At 37.0% G+C, this 21,486-nt stretch overlaps 1 protein-coding gene across 5 annotated transcripts in view; it reads left to right on the top strand.

Moving 5' to 3' along the window:
• Nucleotides 1-21,486, top strand: part of LOC101870626 (TLE family member 1, transcriptional corepressor) — an 82,535-nt gene that overhangs the window by 39,690 nt on the left and 21,359 nt on the right. For 3 of the 5 annotated variants that reach the window (XM_034072682.1, XM_034072679.1, XM_034072681.1), the window contains exons 7-14: nucleotides 4,883-5,087; nucleotides 5,826-5,842; nucleotides 12,838-12,954; nucleotides 16,056-16,109; nucleotides 17,632-17,784; nucleotides 18,487-18,631; nucleotides 19,333-19,523; nucleotides 20,812-20,888. In XM_034072682.1, the coding sequence (XP_033928573.1) occupies nucleotides 4,883-5,087; nucleotides 5,826-5,842; nucleotides 12,838-12,954; nucleotides 16,056-16,109; nucleotides 17,632-17,784; nucleotides 18,487-18,631; nucleotides 19,333-19,523; nucleotides 20,812-20,888 (959 nt within the window). The remainder of the gene's footprint in view (nucleotides 1-4,882; nucleotides 5,088-5,825; nucleotides 5,843-12,837; nucleotides 12,955-16,055; nucleotides 16,110-17,631; nucleotides 17,785-18,486; nucleotides 18,632-19,332; nucleotides 19,524-20,811; nucleotides 20,889-21,486) is intronic. The other 2 variants (XM_034072683.1, XM_034072680.1) reach the window with 1 other exon arrangement.

Here is a 21,486-nt window from a genome sequence, read left to right as displayed (position 1 = left end):
GCATGTTAGTAGTATGGGTGGTGTGTGCAGGGTTTTGGGTTATTTTAGAATAAGGAAGAAGACTGGATCTGACAGGAGCATAACCTTGAGCTTTTTCCTTTTTTGAAAGGTTACATTTGCAATGTTAGTTCTGTAAATATTTCTAAACAGTGAGGGAGAAGGTTATTGCTTGGCTGGCTAGGTGGTATGTGCTTGGACACTAGCCCTTATATATTCATTGATCATAGATACTTCATGCAGGCTTTCACTTCCTTCTGCCAATGAAGAAAATAAAAAACACTGATTTCCGTTTGGGAAAGAGAGGATATGACAAGGAAATTGAACACAGTAATTCTCTCATGACTTTATGCCTGCTTGAGTTTAACAAAATCATATTTCTTAGTTTTACAGAAGTTAACATGAAATCGTGCACTTCAGATTTCAGATCTCTAAATTACTTGTGCTTGCCAGAGTTTCTTTCAGAACACCTCTGTGGAGCCTTGGGGAATCTTGACAGTAATACTGGTGCTAGTGCTGAAAAAGTTTCTGAGAACTTTTTTTTGCTCTCAGGCATTTGTTTAGAAAGGCATGAGAGAAGTCATCTATTGTGCTTTGGGATCAGGTATAACCTTTTTCCCACTGTTCATGTACAGTCACATCTGAACTTTTAATTTGGTGCTTTTCAACAGATACTAAATAGCACATCACACATCTGTTGAAGAAGAATGTATCTGTTTAATGGTAGGAATTCAAAATTAGACTTTTAAGTAAGCCATAGGTGTTTGTGACCTCAGCAGAGCTACTTTAATGTGGGAAGTGGGGATTGTAAGAGCTCATGCTCAATCTTGGTAAGGAGTCTAAAGAAGATATGCCATTGTTTTATGTACAGGAAATCTGTTTCACAAAGATTTGTTATGTCTCTGGCAGAGATTTCTGGCAGAGATTGAAAATTAATTACAAATTTTAAGTCCCTGTTAAAGAGTTCTTTATAGCTGAAAACTGCCTAAGATGCTTGAGGTGAAAAACTACTCCTTTAAAAATTGTTAGGAGATGCTCACTCAACAAAGCAAGTGCTGTGGTTTTCATATGTTGATTCTGGGTCCTTTGTGGCCTGATTAGAGATAAAAAAAACGAGGCAAGAAAACCTACATCTGGAAGTACAGTAAGTTGAATTTGCCATTCCTTTGGTCCTTTTGCAAATACGAAGATCTGGTTTTGCAACAAAATGGTGGATGAACTACTGATGCTTTAAAAATCACTGCTATAGCTAATTAACTCAGTGCAGTCACTTATGTATGCATCATTGCACTCTTCTGTACCTTCCCACTTCCCTCTGAAAGTGGACACAGCCGTTGCTCTGCAAGTAATGATAATAATTGGTAGTAAGACAGATCTGTTACTCATCCTTTTTTGAGCACATTTCTTATGGCAGATGTCTAGTTTTTAATTAACTGCTAATGAACATGCCTAGTAGACCATGATACTGCTGCCAACTTACTCCGTTTTATATCTTACTGCTGCTGAGCTCTTAAAAGGTGACAGAGCAAGCATTAGTGTCTTTGAAGTGACGGGAAGGTGATTATATGCGTAGCATAATTGTTTCTAAGATCTACTATGGCAGATGTCTAGTTACTAAATACATCTGGTCAATGCTGCTGTTATCTATCTCCCTCTTCCTTTGTGTGCAGCACTTACTCCTTTTTCCACTTCTAGGAAAAGAATACTTCTTAAAATTTGAGATTTTTTAAATAAAATGATCATGAACCTCTGGAAAAGATCATCTTTATGTGTTATGGAGAACTTTACACCTATTATGAATGGGTAATATATACCAATGAATCAGTATTCGTCAGTCTTAAACAGCAGTGAGCCTCAGATAACAAACATTAATTCACAATATACCTTTGACTTAAAAGACCATGATCAGGTTTTCAGTCTTAAGTCTTTTTATTGTAGTTGGATATTTAACCATTTTTTGTACCATTTTCAAGTACCATTTTCCTCCGCTACCATCAGTAGCCTTTTTGTAAAGCCGCAGAAATGTTAGGCGAAGTGATGCATTTCCACTTGCAGTTCTCATAGTCTGTTCTACACCTTACACTGGACACTGCTTCCCAGCATTTGTATGTAGTCCCATCAGAGAAACAGGGCATAGCTCTTCTCAACATGTTCCTTCAGATTCAGAACCTGTTTAGAGGGAATTAATCTGGTCCTCAGTTATGTGTCTTTCAGAATACCCTGTGTGTAAGCTACAAAGCAGAACCAAGGAAATCGTAGGCAATATGTCTCTAATGGTTTGTATTCTAAAGACTGAAATTGTGCTGATTAACTTGTTTGCTAATTAAACCAAGCAAGAGGCATGAATAAAGGAAATTTTCAGAGGCTTCCTGAAGGAATGTGGATAAGAATGGAAACAGTTTAATTTTATTTCCCCATTTTGACCTTCCCATGCCTTGCAGAAGTTAATTTGAGGTCACTGTTGGAGAAGGGAGAAGGTTTTTCTCTGTGAAACCCATTTGGAAGGGATAAATGACATTTTCTTCTTAGCCAAAATTGAAGGCCACAGCCGAGTAATCCAGTGTGATAGTGCAGTTGGGGACAAGTAAGACGGATTCCATGAATGCCGTACAGTACTGCTGATGTATGTTGTCTCAAGGCTAAGTGCAGATGACTGACCTGGCTTAAGGCCATCAATAAGAAAGGGAACAAGTGAAATACTGTTTCTCTGGGAGAGCCTGCCAAAACATCAGGTTATTTCCTGATTTGAGGAAGCATGCTGAAAACTACTATAGTCTTCATGAAGTCTATACTTCATAAAGTGAGAAGAGACATGTCGTCTTTTTCCTTAGAAGCTGGATCAAAAAAAACCCCAAACAAATGAACAAACAAAAAACACCAAACCCTGCAGTCCTGTCAGACTTCACAGTGCTTTTTACTGATACTTCTTCAGTTAAATGAACTTTAAGTAATAGTAGCTGCTTGCTTAATAGAAGGTGGCCTACTGCTTTAACTACTTCAAATAAAGATACCTCTTAATATGTCCTTCAAAATGTTGCTTTTTGAGTTGTTTGTAAAACACACTAAAATAGAAGAATAAGAATTACCTCTTCCTTACCTTGCTTTTTAAGCATACTGAAAAGTTGTTGAGAATAGTGATCAGATGTATACATTACAGTGAAGACTAGCAAGGCTTTTTATGTGGCATATGAAAAGAAAGTCCTGATACAGGTTGTGAGAGATTGGGTAAACTTCTAAGCATGTAGAATTGACTAAAGGGATTGTGGTAAATCTTACTTGTATTGTGTATCAAAAATAAGTAAATGATGGCTGTGTTACAGCTGGAATAGTAAGAAAGTGAAAGATTACCAGGTCTAGTCCGCAGTTCTTCAGTATCTGTCACTTGTGTCACTTATAAATTTATAAACTGCTCAAGGCATGTCTTGGGGTGGAGTTGTAAGAAATAAAAGTGTAGGGTATAGTAGTTATATAAATAGAAATAAATTAAGTCATTCATATGCCAGTAGATGTTTGCAGGTTTTGTTGACAACTTGTCTTGAAGAGTCTTGGGACCTATGGAAGCAGGTAAAATACTTTTTGGATTGAGTTATTTTGTAGTAACTTGTGAAATATTGTAGGCTTTAGGTTTGATTTCAGTAGCTTCCAGCAGTACTATAACAATTCTGCCTGCTCTTACAGGACCACTGACATTCATAAGGTCAAACTCATGTCTAGCTGAGCTCATCCTGTCCAGATGTTTCCTTATCTGTCTTCTCTTTGATCCAATAAATTGAATAGTACTCTAGGTTTTTTCATGGTTCCTACCTTTGTCAGAGGGATGGTGGAACATGGCCAATGTGGAGAGGTTTGTTCTGTCTTCTGTTTGTAAGACCAGGCACAAGGAAGGAGGAAAGGGGCAGAAAATCTGTTTACCTGTAGTAGACTAAAGTGGACCTGTGACCAAGCTAAAGTTTGTTTTGAAGCATTATTTTCTGAATAAATCTGTGTTGAGCATTTTGGACAAATTAAATGGTTGGCTGAACTTAGAAAATATTAATAAAACCATAACAGCCTTAACTAGAAAATACCTTAATATTTAAACCGTGGGGAAGACATTCTATTGCAAGGACTGCTTCTAATAAAATTGCTTAAAGGTTATTTTGCCAGATTGGTTACAGGGTTGTATGTCTAGTTATTACGATACCAATCTTGCAGCTGCTCTTGAAACAGATGGAGGTATTTTAATTCATTGATATAATGTTTCTTGTTGGGAGTTCCATGGCCTTACTGATGCTATCTGAAATACCTCGATTTTAAACTTACAGTTGGTTCATAAACACCGTGGTCAGTTCATGAATTTATTTTTTTTCCCCCAAAATTTGGCTATAATAAAACATAATTACTCTAAATATGAAATTGAGCAGTGTCTTCTAGTTTTTTGAGATTCAAAATAAAGAATGTACTTACTTTTTCCAGATTAGGGGAAGAGAGGGATGTGAGTTTGAATGAGTCTTGCCAGTGAAACTTATTTTTTTCTCAGAGTAGTGGTTCTTCTTTCTTAGAAAGGGAATGGTATTTGGGCTTTCTGCTGCTGCTGTTTGTCACCCATGATCCTGTGGCAGGCAGTAGCTGCCTGGAACAACCTACAAGTAGTTGAACCTATTCCTTGGGCTGCAGAACAATTATGCAGTGAGCCTTTTTTGGTTCGTGGGACACAAGCACAGATTTTAGTATAATGCAGTATGTGTATAGCTGGGACAGAAAACAGAGATTAAATTTAAACCAAACAAGCAACTGATAAAAGTCCACTGTTGGTTCCTGGTAATTAACCAAACTTCTTGCTTCTCCTTCCCCATTTATGTGCTATGTGTTGTTCATCTGGGGATGATGATACCACTGGGAACAGCAGCAGCAGTTGCAGGCTCAACATCTCTCCCATGGCCATGGACCTCCAGTGCCTCTAACACCGCATCCATCAGGACTCCAGCCTCCAGGAATCCCTCCACTCGGAAGCAGTGCTGGCCTTCTTGCCCTTTCTAGTGCTTTGGGTGGGCAGTCTCACTTGGCAATAAAAGATGACAAGAAGCATCATGATGCAGACCACCACAGAGGTGAGAGGCATGGCAGGCCTGATTAGGACATTGTCACATTTGAGCATTGCTGCAAATTATGTGCATCTCTAAAGATTCCAAGTTATATAGAATGAGAAAAAACTGTTGGCAAACTTAAAAATGTCTGCATATATACCACTGAAGCAAAATTCAGCTTGGAATTTTTAAGTATTTTAAATGGGGATCACTAGGTGTCACCTGCTCTATAGTTTGCAGGGCATTTTGACATCCTGGTAAATGCTTAGTTGTAATAGCAGTGGCCTGCACCATATTGTGGAAAACTGTTAAAATGCATAATGGGTAATTTTTTTAAAGAAGTAATGTTGTTAAATGGGTGGGTGGGAAGGTAGGGGGAATGAAAAGTTAAAATTTTGAAGTGAATGTGTTCAAACAAGAAATTATATAATTGCATCTGTTACTTTAGTTTCATAGGCGTAAATTCTAGTACTCAAATATTGGGCAAAATTGCACTTGACTAATTTTTGAAAAGAAAATAATTTATTCTGTCATGAAATAAAACTAGGCTTTGTGTATGGTTAAATTGTAAATCATGTTTACACAATACTGTAATTTTCAGGAAATCACTGTATTAGGAATGTGCAATGACTTACATAAATAAAAGCCATTTTAAAACTGTTTGCGGCTTGTGTTCTAATTTTTCCCCCCTTTTTTATTTCTGTTCTTGCCTCTGTGTCTGAACGGGCATGTCTGTGCATTTCTTGGTTACTACGGGAGCAGACAGAGAGCCGGGCACAGTAAGTACCAACATTCCTGGTAATGTTTTCACTTTTACAAAATTTAATAATCAAACCTTGCACTGTGTGTTTTATCTTCCTTTTAGTCAGTTTCATGCCACTTATGTGTTTTCTGCTCAGATACTCTTGGTTAATGCAGAACACTCAGTATGAACCAGGTTTGTTTCTCAGCAGAATGATTTGCGGGAAGAGTGAACTTTAGTTTGTTTATTAGGGGTGTGGGGGAAGCTGCAACTCAAACAGAAGGATAACTGCAAATTATAGTACAACATTATTAGCCAGAGTTAAGATTTTTTCTGTAGGATTTTCATGTATTAGAGTTGCAGAACAGGTGAGAAATTTTAAATTCATGTGTCATGACAGTGTTTGGTCCTAGTTTTTTCTTTAACTGAATCTGTTTGAGCCTCACTTATGTTTTTACTACTTAATCTGTGCTTCAAGTATAACTTCCGTAGCAGTACCTTTTTCCCCTTTATGCATAAGATGTAATAGTATTAATCTAAGGCAGTCTTATTAAAAAAACAGCCAAAGGACTACATTGTTACAGTGTTTTATATTGTTGTGTTTTGAGAGATACTGCTATATCAAACTGTTGGAGATAGGCATGGCAACTTTCACATAATTTCAAGTAACAAAGCTAATTCTGCTTGTTGAATTCATAGGTGAATTTGGGCTCTTGTTTCATTTCTTTTTCTCAATCAGAAAATACAAGAACTAGGAAAAATTACTTGACAGATATCTTTACGTAGTGCCTTTTTTTTTTTAATAATAGGGCTTGACATTTACTTACTGGAAGCAATATGCATTCATTTCTGCTCAATGTTATTAATGATAGTGTAACTGTGGAAATAGTTTTAAGCTGGGTTTTCCTGAAGACATACCAGCAGGTCTGTGTAATTAATATGTGTAGTTCCAACTGAGTGATAGACTCTTATTGTGCAGATTAGCTCATAACTTTTGGGTCACCCAAATAAGATCGGTTTGATTTTCAGAGTAATGTTTTCAGTGTAATGGTGCTGCTACAAATCCTGACAAAGGCTTGCTTTCATTATCCCAAGACACCAAACCCCATGCTGTCTGTTGGTTACCTGAATTAACCATGAGATTTGGTATTACATTGCATTTAGTGTGACTTTCCAGTATCATCAGTAGAAGCTGACAACTTTAAATGTGCAACTTGGAAAGACTACAATAAAGCACTTTCTTATTTGGTTTTAAGTTGGTTTTAAAATAACTTTGAGTTAAAGCATATTGTGTCATATTATTTAGGTATATTCATTTTTAAATGAGATCTGGTTTTATTTTTTTAAAGTGTCCTTAGGCAAATAAGCATAAGCTTTTATTTATTGTGTGTTTAGGAAGACTTAATAATACAGTGAGACTCAGGTATTTATAAAAGAATATAAAGAGCTAGTGATTTCATTATTCTTGATTGTGATCAGTGTCTGTTTAACCTCTTTTTGCTATATCTAAATGTCAAGGGCTACTTTATTATTTGTTCTGTTACTTAAATTTTTGGGAAGTAATATGAAGGAAAATTCTTTGTAAAGATATGTTTGTGAAATATGTAACATTTAAGTTGGTAATAATAGTATACCTCATACATGAACTGCTAAAATTATGTGGTCAAAATTAAATTATATGACTATATGGAAATGGCAGGTGGGGTTTGGCTGATACAGCTCTAACCATCCAAAACTGGGTCTCATTATTGTGGAAATGCAGGCATCCCTACTGTTATGACACAGTCTAGCTCCAGGTAATAAAGCCAGGCAAAGTAAGCAAGTTTTGCAGCTGAAGTTTAGTAAAGTTTTGGGAGACATCAGTACAAAACATCTTTGATGTCTACATTTTTTTCTCTAGGGAACATACTGACAACATTTTTCAAACTCAGGTGTTCATTTATTATTTGTCTTCCCACTGTTCTAGTTTAGACAGGATATAGAAGTGCAAATGTTCTGAAGTGATCTATTGTATCAGTAGTAATTTGTAAACAGTGCAATCTGACTTTGTTATGTGCTTGGGATTTACATTGAGGTTGTCCTCATGAAAAACACTGAGCTTATTTTCTAATACTTGGGAAGTACTCACAGATTTTCCAAGATTTTTTTTTGCCTCCATCTTTAAGCATAAATATTGGTATTGTTTTGTAAAGCAAGCGGTCTTTTGTTTTATACAGCAGTAAATATATTCTATGTCCTTAGCTTCTGTCCTGGTCTTCCAGTCTTTGACTAAGGGGGCATGCACAGTTGAATGAAAGTTTTTGGTTGATATTATATGCAAGCTGTTCTTGTTTTGTGTTTTAATTCTTCTAAATGAGGGGGGTGGGTAATCATAGAAGGTGCTACATTAAACTGTAGAGTACTTGTGTATGCTTCTTGACCACTGTGGAGAAGAGGTAGTATTTTCTGTATATAGCATGTAATAGAAAAACTTTAATTTTCTTAATTGGCTAAATGTTTTCTTTTGTTTGCTTTGTCAACTTAAAAAGAAGTTGAATTTTACAATCTTTATAGATGCAAACCATAAATCAGCTTCAGCAGGAGTTGCCCATACAGAAGAGCTGTGGGATGCTGTGGTGCAGTTTAGTTTGTAGCTGATACAAAGCAACATGAGACTGATGATGAAGGATGAAAGGGTTGGAGTAGTCTGGTATAACTTTTCATGGATACCCTGATTCTAACAAACATTAACTAGAAAAAAACAGAAATCAACAGAAGCCTTATTCTCTGTTAATGTCTCCTGATTATTGTGTCAGTGTGGAATGTGATTCAGATCCATTTAGGCTTTAGATTTCCTTGCTCCTAATACAAAGTAGTCTAAATATAACTTTAAATGGTGGACAAAAATAGGGCAAAGTTAATAGCCTTCCATCACTGGTAATTTCAAACAAAATCTGCTGACTTTTAATAGTCAGCTTTTGTGTGGTTGACATGTGCTTGCAAGAAGCATATACAACAAATGGAACTTAATGATTCTTGACTTGAATAACTTTGAGTGTGATCTTGTGCCTTGCAGGGGGGTAGGGAAAACACTGGTTCCTCTTCCAGTGTCGAGTATATTCCTGTTTACGAGTCCTGACAATGAGCAGTGGTAATGCTGAGTAACTGATGTTTTTGTTGTAGATGTTAGACTTGATCCTGTTTACTTACTCAACAACAGATTGCATTTGCTCCTGTCTACACATGGATGTCTGTAGACAGCACTTGTGTGTGATGCTTAGGTCCTCTGTAGTGGTTAAATAAACCCAGTGGCCCTGCTTGGTTATAAGGGGAAATGCAAGTTAGCTGTAGTAACTGGCTGTAAGGGCAGATGGATGCAGTTGGTTTGGATTAACAGGGAGTCAGTGAATGGCCAAGCACAGAGCAAGTGTGTGTCTATGTCTGGGAGAGAAAGGAGGGAGAGGGATAAGGAGCCCAGCACTAGAGAAGTTGTTAACTGGGACTAGCTGTAGTTGAACCATGAGCACAGATGTGATGTCAGTACTGTTATTTAATTGGTGTAATGATCAGCATAAAGTTACTTGTCAGTTCTGTATGTTCTAGTGAGTTGCCTGTGCTGTATTATAACTCAGGCTAAATGAGATACTGTGGGCTCTGAGCCTGTACCTCTGGCACTCGTGGTTTGGAAGTAGTTGCAGTGGGGAGCAGCATGGCAGTTGAAGAAGTGCATTTGAATGATGTGCCTTGTATTCCTAATAGGGAACCTGCCTTCTCTGCCTCATGATTAGGTTTTCATTTCACATTTGCTGCTGGTGGTTTCAGTGTTTGACTTACGCTGGCAGCAAAGTTGGTTTAGGATCGTAAGTTGCCTGTTACAAAGCCCTTATGCAGTCTGGTAACTGACAGGAAGCAGTGCTGCATTAGGGTGTTTTTTTTTAAATTCTTTTGGGACTTTTTGAAGCAAAGGGATTCATGTGGATAAATTTTGAATGAGTGGAAGGAAAAGGAAACTCATAAAATTGATTTTAACCATTTTTTCCAAACTGAGAGTCATGATTTGCGGATGTTGCACTGGCGATTCCTAGTAAATTGAACTCCTACTATGAAAGCAAGGATTATTCTCAATTATGCATCTAGTCTGTTGAAATGAATACAAAATGAAAACTGATGCCATGCAGTTTCTCTTTAGGAAATCAACTATGCATGTATATATCTCTTTGTTTTTTTTGTGCAAACTGATAATTATTGACGATCAATCCCAACCGAAAATTTCTGTAGTATTAGTAAAAAAAAAAATTGCTAAAGTAGAAATACTAGACCCAGTTTTGAAAATTAACTCAGATATTAATAAGCCTGGTAGAAGAATTTATCAGTTTTTTTTTTTTTCTCCTATAGGGGAGACAGGGAGAACTCTGTCATTGTGAAGCTGTTACTACTGTCTCCTCGGTGACCCTGTGTTTGATAGTGAACGTACAGCAAATACAAACTTTACCAGTGTTGAAATGAGGAAAGGCTGTTTTGTCATGAAAAGTTGTAGTTTACCTGATTTTAGTCACAGTTGTGAGAACTTCTTTGTACTCCTAACGGAAACAAAACAGTAACTTAATTACTGAGTTTACAGGTAAATTTTGCCAGAGCAGCAGCATGATCTTATTTGCAGCTGATGGTATAGCTATTGTAAAATAAGCTAGTCTACAACAGCTTCTGGATTCGTTACTCTGATTTCAGAGAGCAGTGCCTTTACATGGAAGTGGTAAATTAGAGAAAGGCAGACCACAGAGGAGATGTTTTGCAGAACTGGCTTATAAGGACTATAGATTACTGTTGTAATTATATGTTTATATGATAACTAAGCCACCAGTCTCGTGAAGAAAAATTGTATTGAATAATCTTGGTTTGGAATTTAGGACACAGTGGGAACTAGGTGTACCTAGGAGTTCCTAGGTATATTTCACAGTATTGAAATTCTGCAAGACAAACTGTGCAGAATGTTGTCATCATTGTCTAAGTAGACTTTACATTAAACAAGGAAAAAGGTCAGGAATTGTAGTTACACATTCTTGATGCTGTGTGGTAACTTCAAATAGCAGGGTTGCTAAATTTTTGCCAGCTGTTTCCCCTTTGCAGTCTTTCTCTTACACATAAATTTTGACAATCTAAAATGAGAAACTGAGTTTACTCACTTTATTACATTTGTTGTCTTTGTTTTATGCGAAAGTCTTTAGCAGTGAAATAGATTTTTTTAAATGATTTTTTGTTAAGGGAAGTATCTCTTAAATAAAAGATTTTTCTCCCGTATTCAAGAAAAGACATTTACAGTACTCAAATCTGTGGTAAAGTTTGAATTGGCAGCTTCTAAAGATTATTCTACTGCTACAAACATGATATATTAAAAATGTCATGGTATTAAAGATAAATATTATTAATATATTAAAATGTTGAAGATGTGTTTTAATGTTCTTCAAACAAGTGAATCCCTGAGTTTCTGTGCATCTGGGAGGAGCTAAAGGGTTAAATTTGGACTATATTTGTCAAGGCAATTAGTTCAGTGATCCAACAAGCCCACCTTCTAGCTGCAAAACATTGCAGTAAAAACATTATTTTGAGCTTCTTTATACTGAATTTTGTTAGACTCTCCTATATGCTTTATGTAAGCCCCTTGGCATTTGTTTAGCTTGAATAATCATGAATAAGAGAGCTTAGATTTGGCTTTAAAGTGCAGCTTCTGAAGTAGGAAAAAGAGGATTCAGATTGCCTTATGTACCCTGTTTTGTTTTCCTTCTTGGGACTAAACAATGTCTGAGCAAAACTACTGAGTTGTCCTCAGGTTTTAAAGGGAAAGCCATTCAGTGCACAGTTCACTGGCTATTAGTATGGTTATGATATATTAAATGAGTAAGTATCTCTCGCTCTTTGGTAGATCTAAGTATTTCCTTTGAGGGCTTACACTTACTGAAATAAGTGTTACATTTTTTCTTGAGAGATACGTGTATGCATGTAAATAAGTATTTACTTATACATGTGTGAGAGCATATATTTATTTATATAAGCATGAACTTGGCTTTTAGGAACTAGGCTTACCAAGTCTTTGTGAAAGGAGATCTTTTTTCTCAACTCATTCAGTATTGTTCACAGCATTAACACATCACTGAACAAATTGCTCTCTTGCATATGCTAATCCTGCACTTAAAGAACTCATTGTAACACGTTTTAATGCTTTGGCTGGAACAGAGATGGAGATGGGAATCACAAGCATGTCAAATTGTCATGTGACTGAAAAATGTCTAAAATGCCTTTCTCTTTGGGTCAACAGTTTGTACTTAGCATACCTTAACCATGAATGAAAGCAGTCCATGTAGTTTGAGAAAAAGATTAGTCTTTGCTTTTGTCTTTTGTGTGTGTTGGTCTCAGTTTTTCAGGTCAAATCTGACTAAATAACACTTTAGCCTGAATTTCACACTAGTAGTGAATGTTATGGTGGAAGTAAAAATATTTGATCTTTGTTTGCAATACCTTTATTGAAGGCATCCAATTGGAGTTTACCACAGCTAAGGAATGATTACTGCATCACCTTCTTTGGTAAATATTTATTTTAAGAGTTAAAAACAATTTTCCATGCCTGCAGATGTAAACATACCAAAGCATCATCTATTTATGATGATCTAAAAGTGAGCAATCAGATTAGGTTTACGAGGTCTCTTTCATTAAATGGGATGTGAATATTAAAAAAAAAACCATAAAAAAATGATTGTTGCCTGCTCATGAATAAACAGCAACCCTGCTTCTCCTAAACAATAAATTCAGTTGAATTAATTAGTTAAATAATGACTGACAAGTGAACTAAACTTTTGATATATTGAACAATGAAAAGCCAAGCTTCTTAGAATGCATTAAGCTGTACCTGTTTGCCTGGAGGACTTTGAGTTGAATTAAATGAAATGAAAGACTATGTAGGTATCACATTTCTAAAGCGTCTATCAGATCCAGCTTTTAAGCATCTGTGGAAGAATCTTGAAAGGAATTTTTGATTGACCTTGGTTTTTGTCTTTACAGAGTAATTCTCTTTTGGTCCCAGACAGTCTGCGGAGCACAGATAAACGCAGGAATGGCCCTGAATATACCAATGACATCAAAAAGAGAAAGGTGGATGATAAGGATTCCAGCCACTATGTAAGCAAATCTGCATCAAAGAATTGATTAATTTATTTGCACATACTGTGCTTGTATGAGGAGTAAAAGAGCTGAGAAGAACGAGGCAATGTGTTTCCTATGGCTGATATAGTACATGAATGTATGTGTCAGGCCATTATTCATGTTGTGGGAAGAGTTTGAGCTATTGTCGAGTAATACTCCTCAACAGGGAATAAAAGCCAGGAGTAGCTGTTCGGGATTCTCAAGTTTTCTGGGACATTTCTCAGAGTTGGAGCAAGAGATCCTTTCTGGACTGCTCTAAAATCTGCAGGTTTGTTTGAAATGAAGGATTTTGTTGATTTAATGGGTTTTAGTAAATTTTTCTGATACGAGCTATTACCTGTTGTGTCATAGTTAGGGGGCTGTACTATTTTACTAAAGTCTGCTTTTGGCTGATATGGCAGTTTCAGCAGAAAGCAGATTGAAATATAAAAAGTTCACGGTTGTGTTCTGCATTTTTTAGTAGCTTGCTTGTTGCTTGGTTTCCAAGAAACACGTCACTACAACAGTGTGGCATACGTGAGTCTCAAAAGGTTCATACAGGCTTTCAGCTTCCAAGTCTAAATGCTGAGCCAAATCACAGGATGATACTTGAACAGGCTTTAGGACTGGTGTGAAAGTACGGAAAAATCAGATCTTAAATCTGTCAGAAGATACTGTTCTTTGACATAGCAATAATGTGGCAGACTAGTTTGAATATGAATCTAATCACTAATTACTTCCTGGTTACTGAAACCCAATAGGAAATAAGGTGCCACCTTATTTCCTTGGTGTTTAGTAGTTTCTCTCCAGTTGGACTCAGAGTATCTCTGAGTAGCTATTGGATATCCCTGGAGTTACTGGCAGTAGTTAGGACTACTTTCCCCTTTCTGCACATTGTGGTTTTGTAGTACAGTTACAGTTTTACAAGTTGTATTTCCACCACTTTGTAATCTTGTTTTGATTACAGAGGGGTTTGGCACACTTCCCCGTGTTACTCCCTCAACTTTGAAGTTTTGATATTCTATGGGCATTTTTCATTTTAAAGGTTTGAACACTAAGCATTATTAAGCTACACTTGATAAAAAAAAGGAAGAAAAAGCTTACCATGTTTGGTTTTTTTGGATTTCTGACAAGAAGAAATGAAAAGGATATTATTGCACTGTAGAAGCAGTTTGTTTTAAGCCACATTTAAATGTTTGGTTGTGTTTGTTCTTTGCTTGAAATGGATTTTACAGGTAACGGCAGCATCAAAGAATTGACGAAAACAAGGATTATTGAAGGTTCCAGGTTTATTGTAATCTGGAAGAAGATCTTTATTTTTAAAGGTTCCCTAGTTCTACAAACAGAACTGCTGATTTCCAGCTCATTTTAGATGAGACCCTTTTAGGGATAAGGAAGTACTACTTTTGTCAGAAAGGAGACAAGTTGCAGGAATAGTCATTAATGAGAATAAGATCCCAAACTACAATTGTTATTTTTTTCTTCTTTCCGATTTCTGTGTTAGGACTTCCATAGTTTCAACCTGTGGGTTTGTTAGTGAGGAGATATTTTGATACTATGTAGTACCTGTAGGATATGCCTTTGATAGTCCCAGTAAATTTCAGTTTCTCAAGATGACAGTCAGTGAAGTGCATTTAATCATTGCTCGGCAGCTATTTTGCCCTCCTCAGGAGTGGTATTTCTGGTGAACAAGTGTTCCACCCGCTGTGCTTCCACATACTCAGATGTGTTCTAACCTATACTTGCTTTCTGGATATTTCATACTTTTCAAGAGGTGGCAGATTAATCAGGTAAAATTTTCCTATTCCTTCTTTTGCAACTTTTGTTTGGACAGCTTCCTGAGTGGCAGAAAGAGCCACCATTGTGTATTCAGTGGCACTATTAGGTCCCTAATATGTTTGCAGTATTCCATGGACTAATATTCAGCTACAAAAACAGAAGGGAAGGGTTAAAACACTACCTGTTGGGGTGGGTTTTCTTTGTTTGTTTGTGTTTGGTTTTGTTTGTTTATTATGATTATTATTTGGGTTTCTTTTTGTTTGTTTTCGGGGGATTGTGTTTGGGTTTTTGTTTTGTGGTTTTGTTTTTTTTTCGTGGTGATGGTGTCTTGTTTTTAATGTTTATGGCCTGAAGTGAGGAAAAAGAACTGGCGTTTTACTTTGCCATGATTAAAGTGGGATAGCCCAGGCACATTGAAAGCAGGAGATGCAGGACAGTTTGATCGATCTTGTATGTCTGATTTATTTGCCTGGAAACCTTTTAACTAAAAGAATTTCTGTTGGGAATTTCCAACTTGTCCATACGATAATTCTAAGTTCTGTCATTGACTTGATTTGTTCATGAGTTAAGACTCACTTTCTGGTTGAACCACCACAGTGGACAGTGAAAATCACTGTGTATCACAGAACAGGCATTCCTGCCTATATTGGAGACAGGGACCAGGAGACACTCAAAGAACAGCTATTGTGAGGCACTAGAGCAGCTCAGGTGAACAAATGAGAAACGGTCAAAATGCAGCTTGACAAGCCATAATAAATTGTTTCCATTTAGGAATGTTGAAGTATTTTGGTTTTGTTAGAAATGTTGAAATGCCTTGGCATTTCTGAAGCTTTTTCTTCCCCAGAATTTTTCATTTCAAAACTTTCCTTTCTGGAAAAGGAGAAAAATTGTTCTATCACTTTGAGGAAGATCACTCATCAAACACATGCCAAAGCTCCAGTTTTCTGAGGTCTGTTGGGATTTTTTTTAGGTATTCACAAGTAGTAATTTCCATAAGATTAACACATAAGATTAGCATATGAATGGAATGAGTTTCTCTTTTAGGAGCAGTGATGGTAATGAGGAGGAGCTTTGGACCATCTTGCAGTGATGGTGGGACCATCAGCTTTCAACTAGTTCCATATTATTTGGGTTTTATTACTGAAGCAGAAATAAGGTGTTGTGTTCCTGTTTTCATTGTTTTCCCTATTACTAATAATGAAAGGCTGTTTGCTTTTTGTTTAGGAAAGCAAAAAATGTCTGAGTAGATACATAGTCTTTCTCTGGGGGCTCTTAATGTACTAATTTAAATGAACACTATATTTATTTATTTTTAATAGGACAGTGATGGGGACAAGAGTGACGATAACTTGGTTGTAGATGTATCCAATGAGGTAACTTTTTTCATTTTTGTAGTCTTGACATTTCGCCCAAAAAGTTAAAGTGCATTTAGATGTTAGAAGAAAAAGAACCCTCTCTGTGGATATGTTAAAATATTCACAACTTCTCCTTTTCGCTAGTACTGATCACTATATCTTCTCAGAGCTTTGTCTGGTTGCCCTCTCAGCTTTTCCTTCTGCTGCATTGTCCAGGTCTATTCCCTTGGCAGTTATATTCTGATGCTTCACAGCTGCTCTGCTGTGGGAAGAGTTGTGGTGAGATGCAGGTGAAGGGCTCTGATTTTCAAACTATCTTCAAATGAAAAAGAAAGACATTATCTAATGTTGTATTTAGTAGTAGGAGTATTATTAAAAACCTTTTTGTACCTTAAAAATTACAATTATTTTACTGTCGTATGTTAAAGATAACATTTTTCAGAAATGTTTGGTTTTTGGAGGGAAGTCAGCTGAAGTCAGAATGAAGTTAGTTAGTTCACAATATTTTCCAGAGGTTGTATCACTGTGGCTTTTTCCTTCAGGGAAGAGACTTTTCAGTCACACCAAAGTGAAGGGATGGGCCTTATCTCTTTTAAATCTTTTATTTCATGCAACAAAGAGATTTAGGAAGCCTGAATATGGTAGCGAGGTTCTGCTCTGTGAAAAGCACAGGGATAGAAGCTGACAGAGCAGTGTCTTCAGCAGCTCCAAGTGCCCAAATGATGTCAGCCTAGTAGCAAAATAGGTATCAAACAAGGGAGTTTTAAGTAATCCTTTCAGAAGCCCTATTTAGGATGAAATTGCTCAGTTAATCAGCCAGTATACTTAGTGCCCTCTTGTGAGGACTGCTTCCTTCCTGCTGCTGTTCTCCTGAGCCAAAGGAGCATGGAGAACCTGCAGACTCTGATGGCATGGTAGCTTAACTGAGCTGGCTTTTTCAGATTAAAGTAAGTGCTGAAAGTGCCTCTGGAAGAAAGATAATCACCTGAGAGATGATTTCAGGTTTTCCTGTAGATTCAAGTAGCGAGGCAATTGCAAGTGCTAGTTAGAAAGAAGTGACAGATATTAAAACATAAAAACCATGTCTTTATTTCTTCTTCTGAAGATAGAGATGAGCAAGGTTCGTATGGCCTAAATAGATTATTGGTATGTTTGTTGTCACTAGCAATGTGTGGAGAATGTACATGATAAAAACAGTGTAAATTTACTGCATTACTGTTGGTCTTTCTTGCTTTTACCATGTGTCATTTGTGCTTGCATTAGTTTGTACTTAGATATATTTAGATAGCAAGCTTTATGCTTGGAAACAGTTTATGATTACATGTAGTGTAAAATAAAACCAGATTGTTTACAATATGAACTATGTCTCTAAACCCATGAAGGGATTTCAGCTTTTTTTCCATATAGATAACAAAATGTCTTGCAATTTGAACTTGCTCCTAAAATTTTTCTAGCTTTTTTCCCATAGACTCCTTAGTGATGATTCTATACCAGCCCGTGACAGGGTTCTGTGCTGTTCTTCCCTTCCAATTGTTTTTAGGATCCTTCTTCCCCAAGGGCAAGTCCAACTCATTCACCACGTGAGAACGGTATAGATAAAACTCGGCTGCTGAAGAAAGATGCCTCTAGCAGTCCAGCATCTACAGCCTCTACAGGAAGTTCCACTTCCCTCAAATCCAAAGAAATGAGCCTGGTGGGTGGCAGTCTGTTGTCCAGATATATATTGTTCTTTCTTGTGAGGTCTAACTCCCATTCTTTTGCAACTATTTGTGGCAGAAAGTACATGGCTTTAAACGTTTGAAGCTGAAATAGACTACTGTTCTTCCAGGCAATGCTTAAGCATTGCTTATTTTTTCATGAGCAATAGCTTATGGTTTAAAATAGTCTGAACATAGACACTAAGAAGTCCTACAGGCTTTTGTTAAATTCTTCTAAATTAGCTGTTATTCTTTGAAAATGTTTCCTGCAGTATCACTAGTAGCTTGATGAGATTCTCTGTAGTTTTTGTGTCACAATTTTTTGATGCTATCAGCTGAAGAGGTATTTTGGTTTTGTACTTAGATTGGCTGTGTATAGTGTTAATTGAGATTAATGTTTTCAAGCTAAAATAACTTGGTGATGCATACTATATTCTCTTGGAAGAAATTAGTTGAGGCATTTTTTTTTTAATGCCAGTGGAAGAAGGAAAAATAACTGTTTTCTTTCTTAGTTTTGGCAGCAGTCAAAAAGGTCAGCATTTCTCTCTCACAAGTTAATGTTGTCAACATTGCCTGGATTTATGAGAATTGGCTGAGGGACTAGATAGTAGGTGCCCAGCATCCCACCTGCTGTTGTGATAAATTGTATATGTCCTGGATTAAAAATAATACTAATTTAATTTGTTTAATTATACCAGCACGAAAAAGCCAGCACGCCTGTTCTGAAATCCAGCACACCAACTCCTAGAAGTGATGTGCCAACCCCAGGCACTAGTGCAACTCCAGGACTTCGTCCAGGCCTTGGCAAGCCTCCAACAATGGATCCTCTGGTTAACCAAGCTGGTAATGCATTACCTCACGTGTTTTTATGGTTCCAAAATTAATCTTTTTTATGTATGTAGTTCTGTGCAAAAGTTAACTAAATATATTGCTTTGTTCTTGATAGCAAGAGAGGGCTTGATGAGAAGCAGATGTTTGGATTATCAAGAGTTTGAATATCTTTGTGTCTTATCCTTCTTTGTTTACTTTTGTCTTTATCTTTTTGCAAATAATCCAGAGACTGAATGCAATATAAAAAGACTTCTCAGAAGTTTCTGGTGCTCATTCTGAATGCAATCTCTTCTCCAGCTCATTGCAGTGAATATTAGTAGACTCAGACAATGTATATCTTGACAAGTGCAGGGGGGAAGTTTACTTTTGCTCTTCAGGCTGGTACAGCACAGTTGCTTCAGACATGAGCTGTGTAAACCATGTCTGTCGGTTTTACTGCTTAATTTGGCTAAGGAGAGACTAATGTAAACAGGGAAATATTACAGCAGTGGAAATAGGTAATGCTAGATGAGATTGTTAGAAGTAATCAGCAAGTTCAGACTTCAGTAGATCTTATTTACACTGAGTGAAAAGAGGTGGCAGTACTGATAAATTGTGGCATTTGACAATGTGCATATGGGAGAGGGGAAGGCTAGGTATTATAGGAAAAAAATGGACTGGTTTCTTTCATGTGTGTGGGAATATATAAATAAAACTGTTTCATTGTTTCGTAGCTGCAGGCTTGCGGACACCATTGGCAGTACCAGGACCTTATCCTGCTCCATTTGGAATGGTACCTCATGCTGGCATGAATGGAGAATTAACCAGTCCAGGTGCAGCCTATGCCAGTTTGCACAATATGTCACCCCAGATGAGTGCTGCGGCTGCTGCAGCTGCTGTGGTTGCCTATGGAAGATCTCCTATGGTAGGCCATACATTGCATGAAATCTCAGTTTTGTGCACCGTGGTTCACTGAGAAGAGCTACATGCTTCATTTAGCACTGTCAAATTCCCAAGTTATAACAGTGCCAGAGGCTTGACAGCTTCACTGTGTTTCATTTTATTGTGTAGCTAGAGAAATAAATTTGCACCTTGAAAACAAAGAATCTTGGTGTATTTATGTATGTTTCCCTTTTTTCTTCACCTTCATCAGTGCTCTGACTAATGAATAAATGGCAAAAAAGATATTTTCTGCTTTGAGAAGGTTGTTTTGGTAGGTATAAAGTATTTCATTGCTGCTTTGGACATCATCTTTTCTCTTGCTGAAACAGATTTGTGTTCCATACAGACATGGCAAATGAATCTTGAAGCGTGTAGAAGAATCTTAACTTTGTCTCTTTCTTTGTATTTTGGTTTTTGTGAAGTTTGTTTGGTACATGTCTTGGAGCTCTGTGATAAGGTGTGTTAAGAATAGTCGTTGTGGGTGTAGCAAGTAGATGGAGCGTAGCAGTTAGAGATGTCAAGCAGAATAACCTAGGGGCCTGATACTGCAAACATGAGCTTGGTGACAGTTTTGTGCATAGACAATCTTACCTATTTGTAAATTTGCAAGACTGGGCTTAAGCTTGTAGTCATCTCACTAGGGCAGAAATGGATACTTTTTAAAAACGGGTAAACAGGGCTTTTATGTGAAAATGTGGAAATTCTAAATAGCATATGTGCTCCTTAAAGCAATTTTAACTTGGGTGAAAAATAAAACTAGGTCTGTTTAGTCCAGAATTTCTGTTTGTATTTTTTTATGTATATACTCATCCAGGATATAAAAATTTAGTGGCATTGCAGTATGCAAAGGGAGCATAGCATATTTAAGATCCGTGAGAGATCTCCTAACTGATGTGGCTACACAGTGCAATGTGGAGCCATGCAGGTTCTAGCGGAGGTCTGAAGGTGCTTTCCAGCACCATGCTGTGCCTGCATGGGTGCACACTGCTGTCACAGAGTTTACAAGCACAGGCGTGGCAACACACAGTGGTATTTGTGTTCAGTGGTGTGAATGCATAATACATATTACTGGTTTTCTGTTTGCCTATGAACACTTCTAGCAGAAACATTCCTAGGGAAAATGCCTTGTTCTACCCCCCACAAAGGGCCATGCACTTATCTGATACTGTGTATAAAAGACACATTTTGTTTAAATGAAAGTATCTTGGGAGTGAAGGGGTTTGTTGAATTAGAAATTGCAAGTGTGAGATTAATTAATTTTTCATTGTCAGGTTGGGTTTGATCCTCCTCCTCACATGAGAGTACCTGGAATTCCTCCAAATCTGGCAGGGATTCCCGGGGGAAAACCGTAAGTAACTTTTAACATTTTTGTAACATTTGCAATATCTAGAGAAAATAAAGTTATCTTGTGTCAGTGAATTAAGAGTTCCAAAGTAGGCAGTGTCTGGTTGTTCCCAGATTGTTTTAGATTTCTCCTGGCAAGAGGTATAGCATGTAAATTCTTAAATGTTAGTTGTCATATCCCAAAACAGGTGTGCATATAGTTATTTTGAAGGAAAAGCTGTTGAAGGTATACTTTTAAGGCTTTTTTATTTCCTCCTTTCTGGGAGAAGTTAAGAGGACTGCAAACTGGCAGACAGTGATAAAATATGTAAGATAAAACTTATTGAAACTAAACTTTTTACTGTGTTGAACATGAATGTGTAGTGCAAACTCACAGACTCCTTGCCTGGCACAGGCATGAGAGTCTGCAACTGTTGGTCACAGTCGCTTTCTGAAACAGCTACTTTAGCAGCCGATGCATACCTTGCATAATAGAAAAAGCTGTTTTAAATGTTTATGTGAGTGTATAGCTGGAGAGCAAAAGAAATGATGAAGCAATTGTGTAGCAGGGGGTGCAGGGATGTAAGGTAGCTTACAACAGGTTCTTTTATTGAAGAGTTTAC

The sequence above is a fragment of the Melopsittacus undulatus genome, chromosome Z (assembly GCF_012275295.1).
Source record: "Melopsittacus undulatus isolate bMelUnd1 chromosome Z, bMelUnd1.mat.Z, whole genome shotgun sequence".
In the NCBI taxonomy this organism is placed as follows: Eukaryota; Metazoa; Chordata; class Aves; order Psittaciformes; family Psittaculidae; genus Melopsittacus; species Melopsittacus undulatus.
This window is presented reverse-complemented; position numbering and strand designations above follow the sequence as displayed.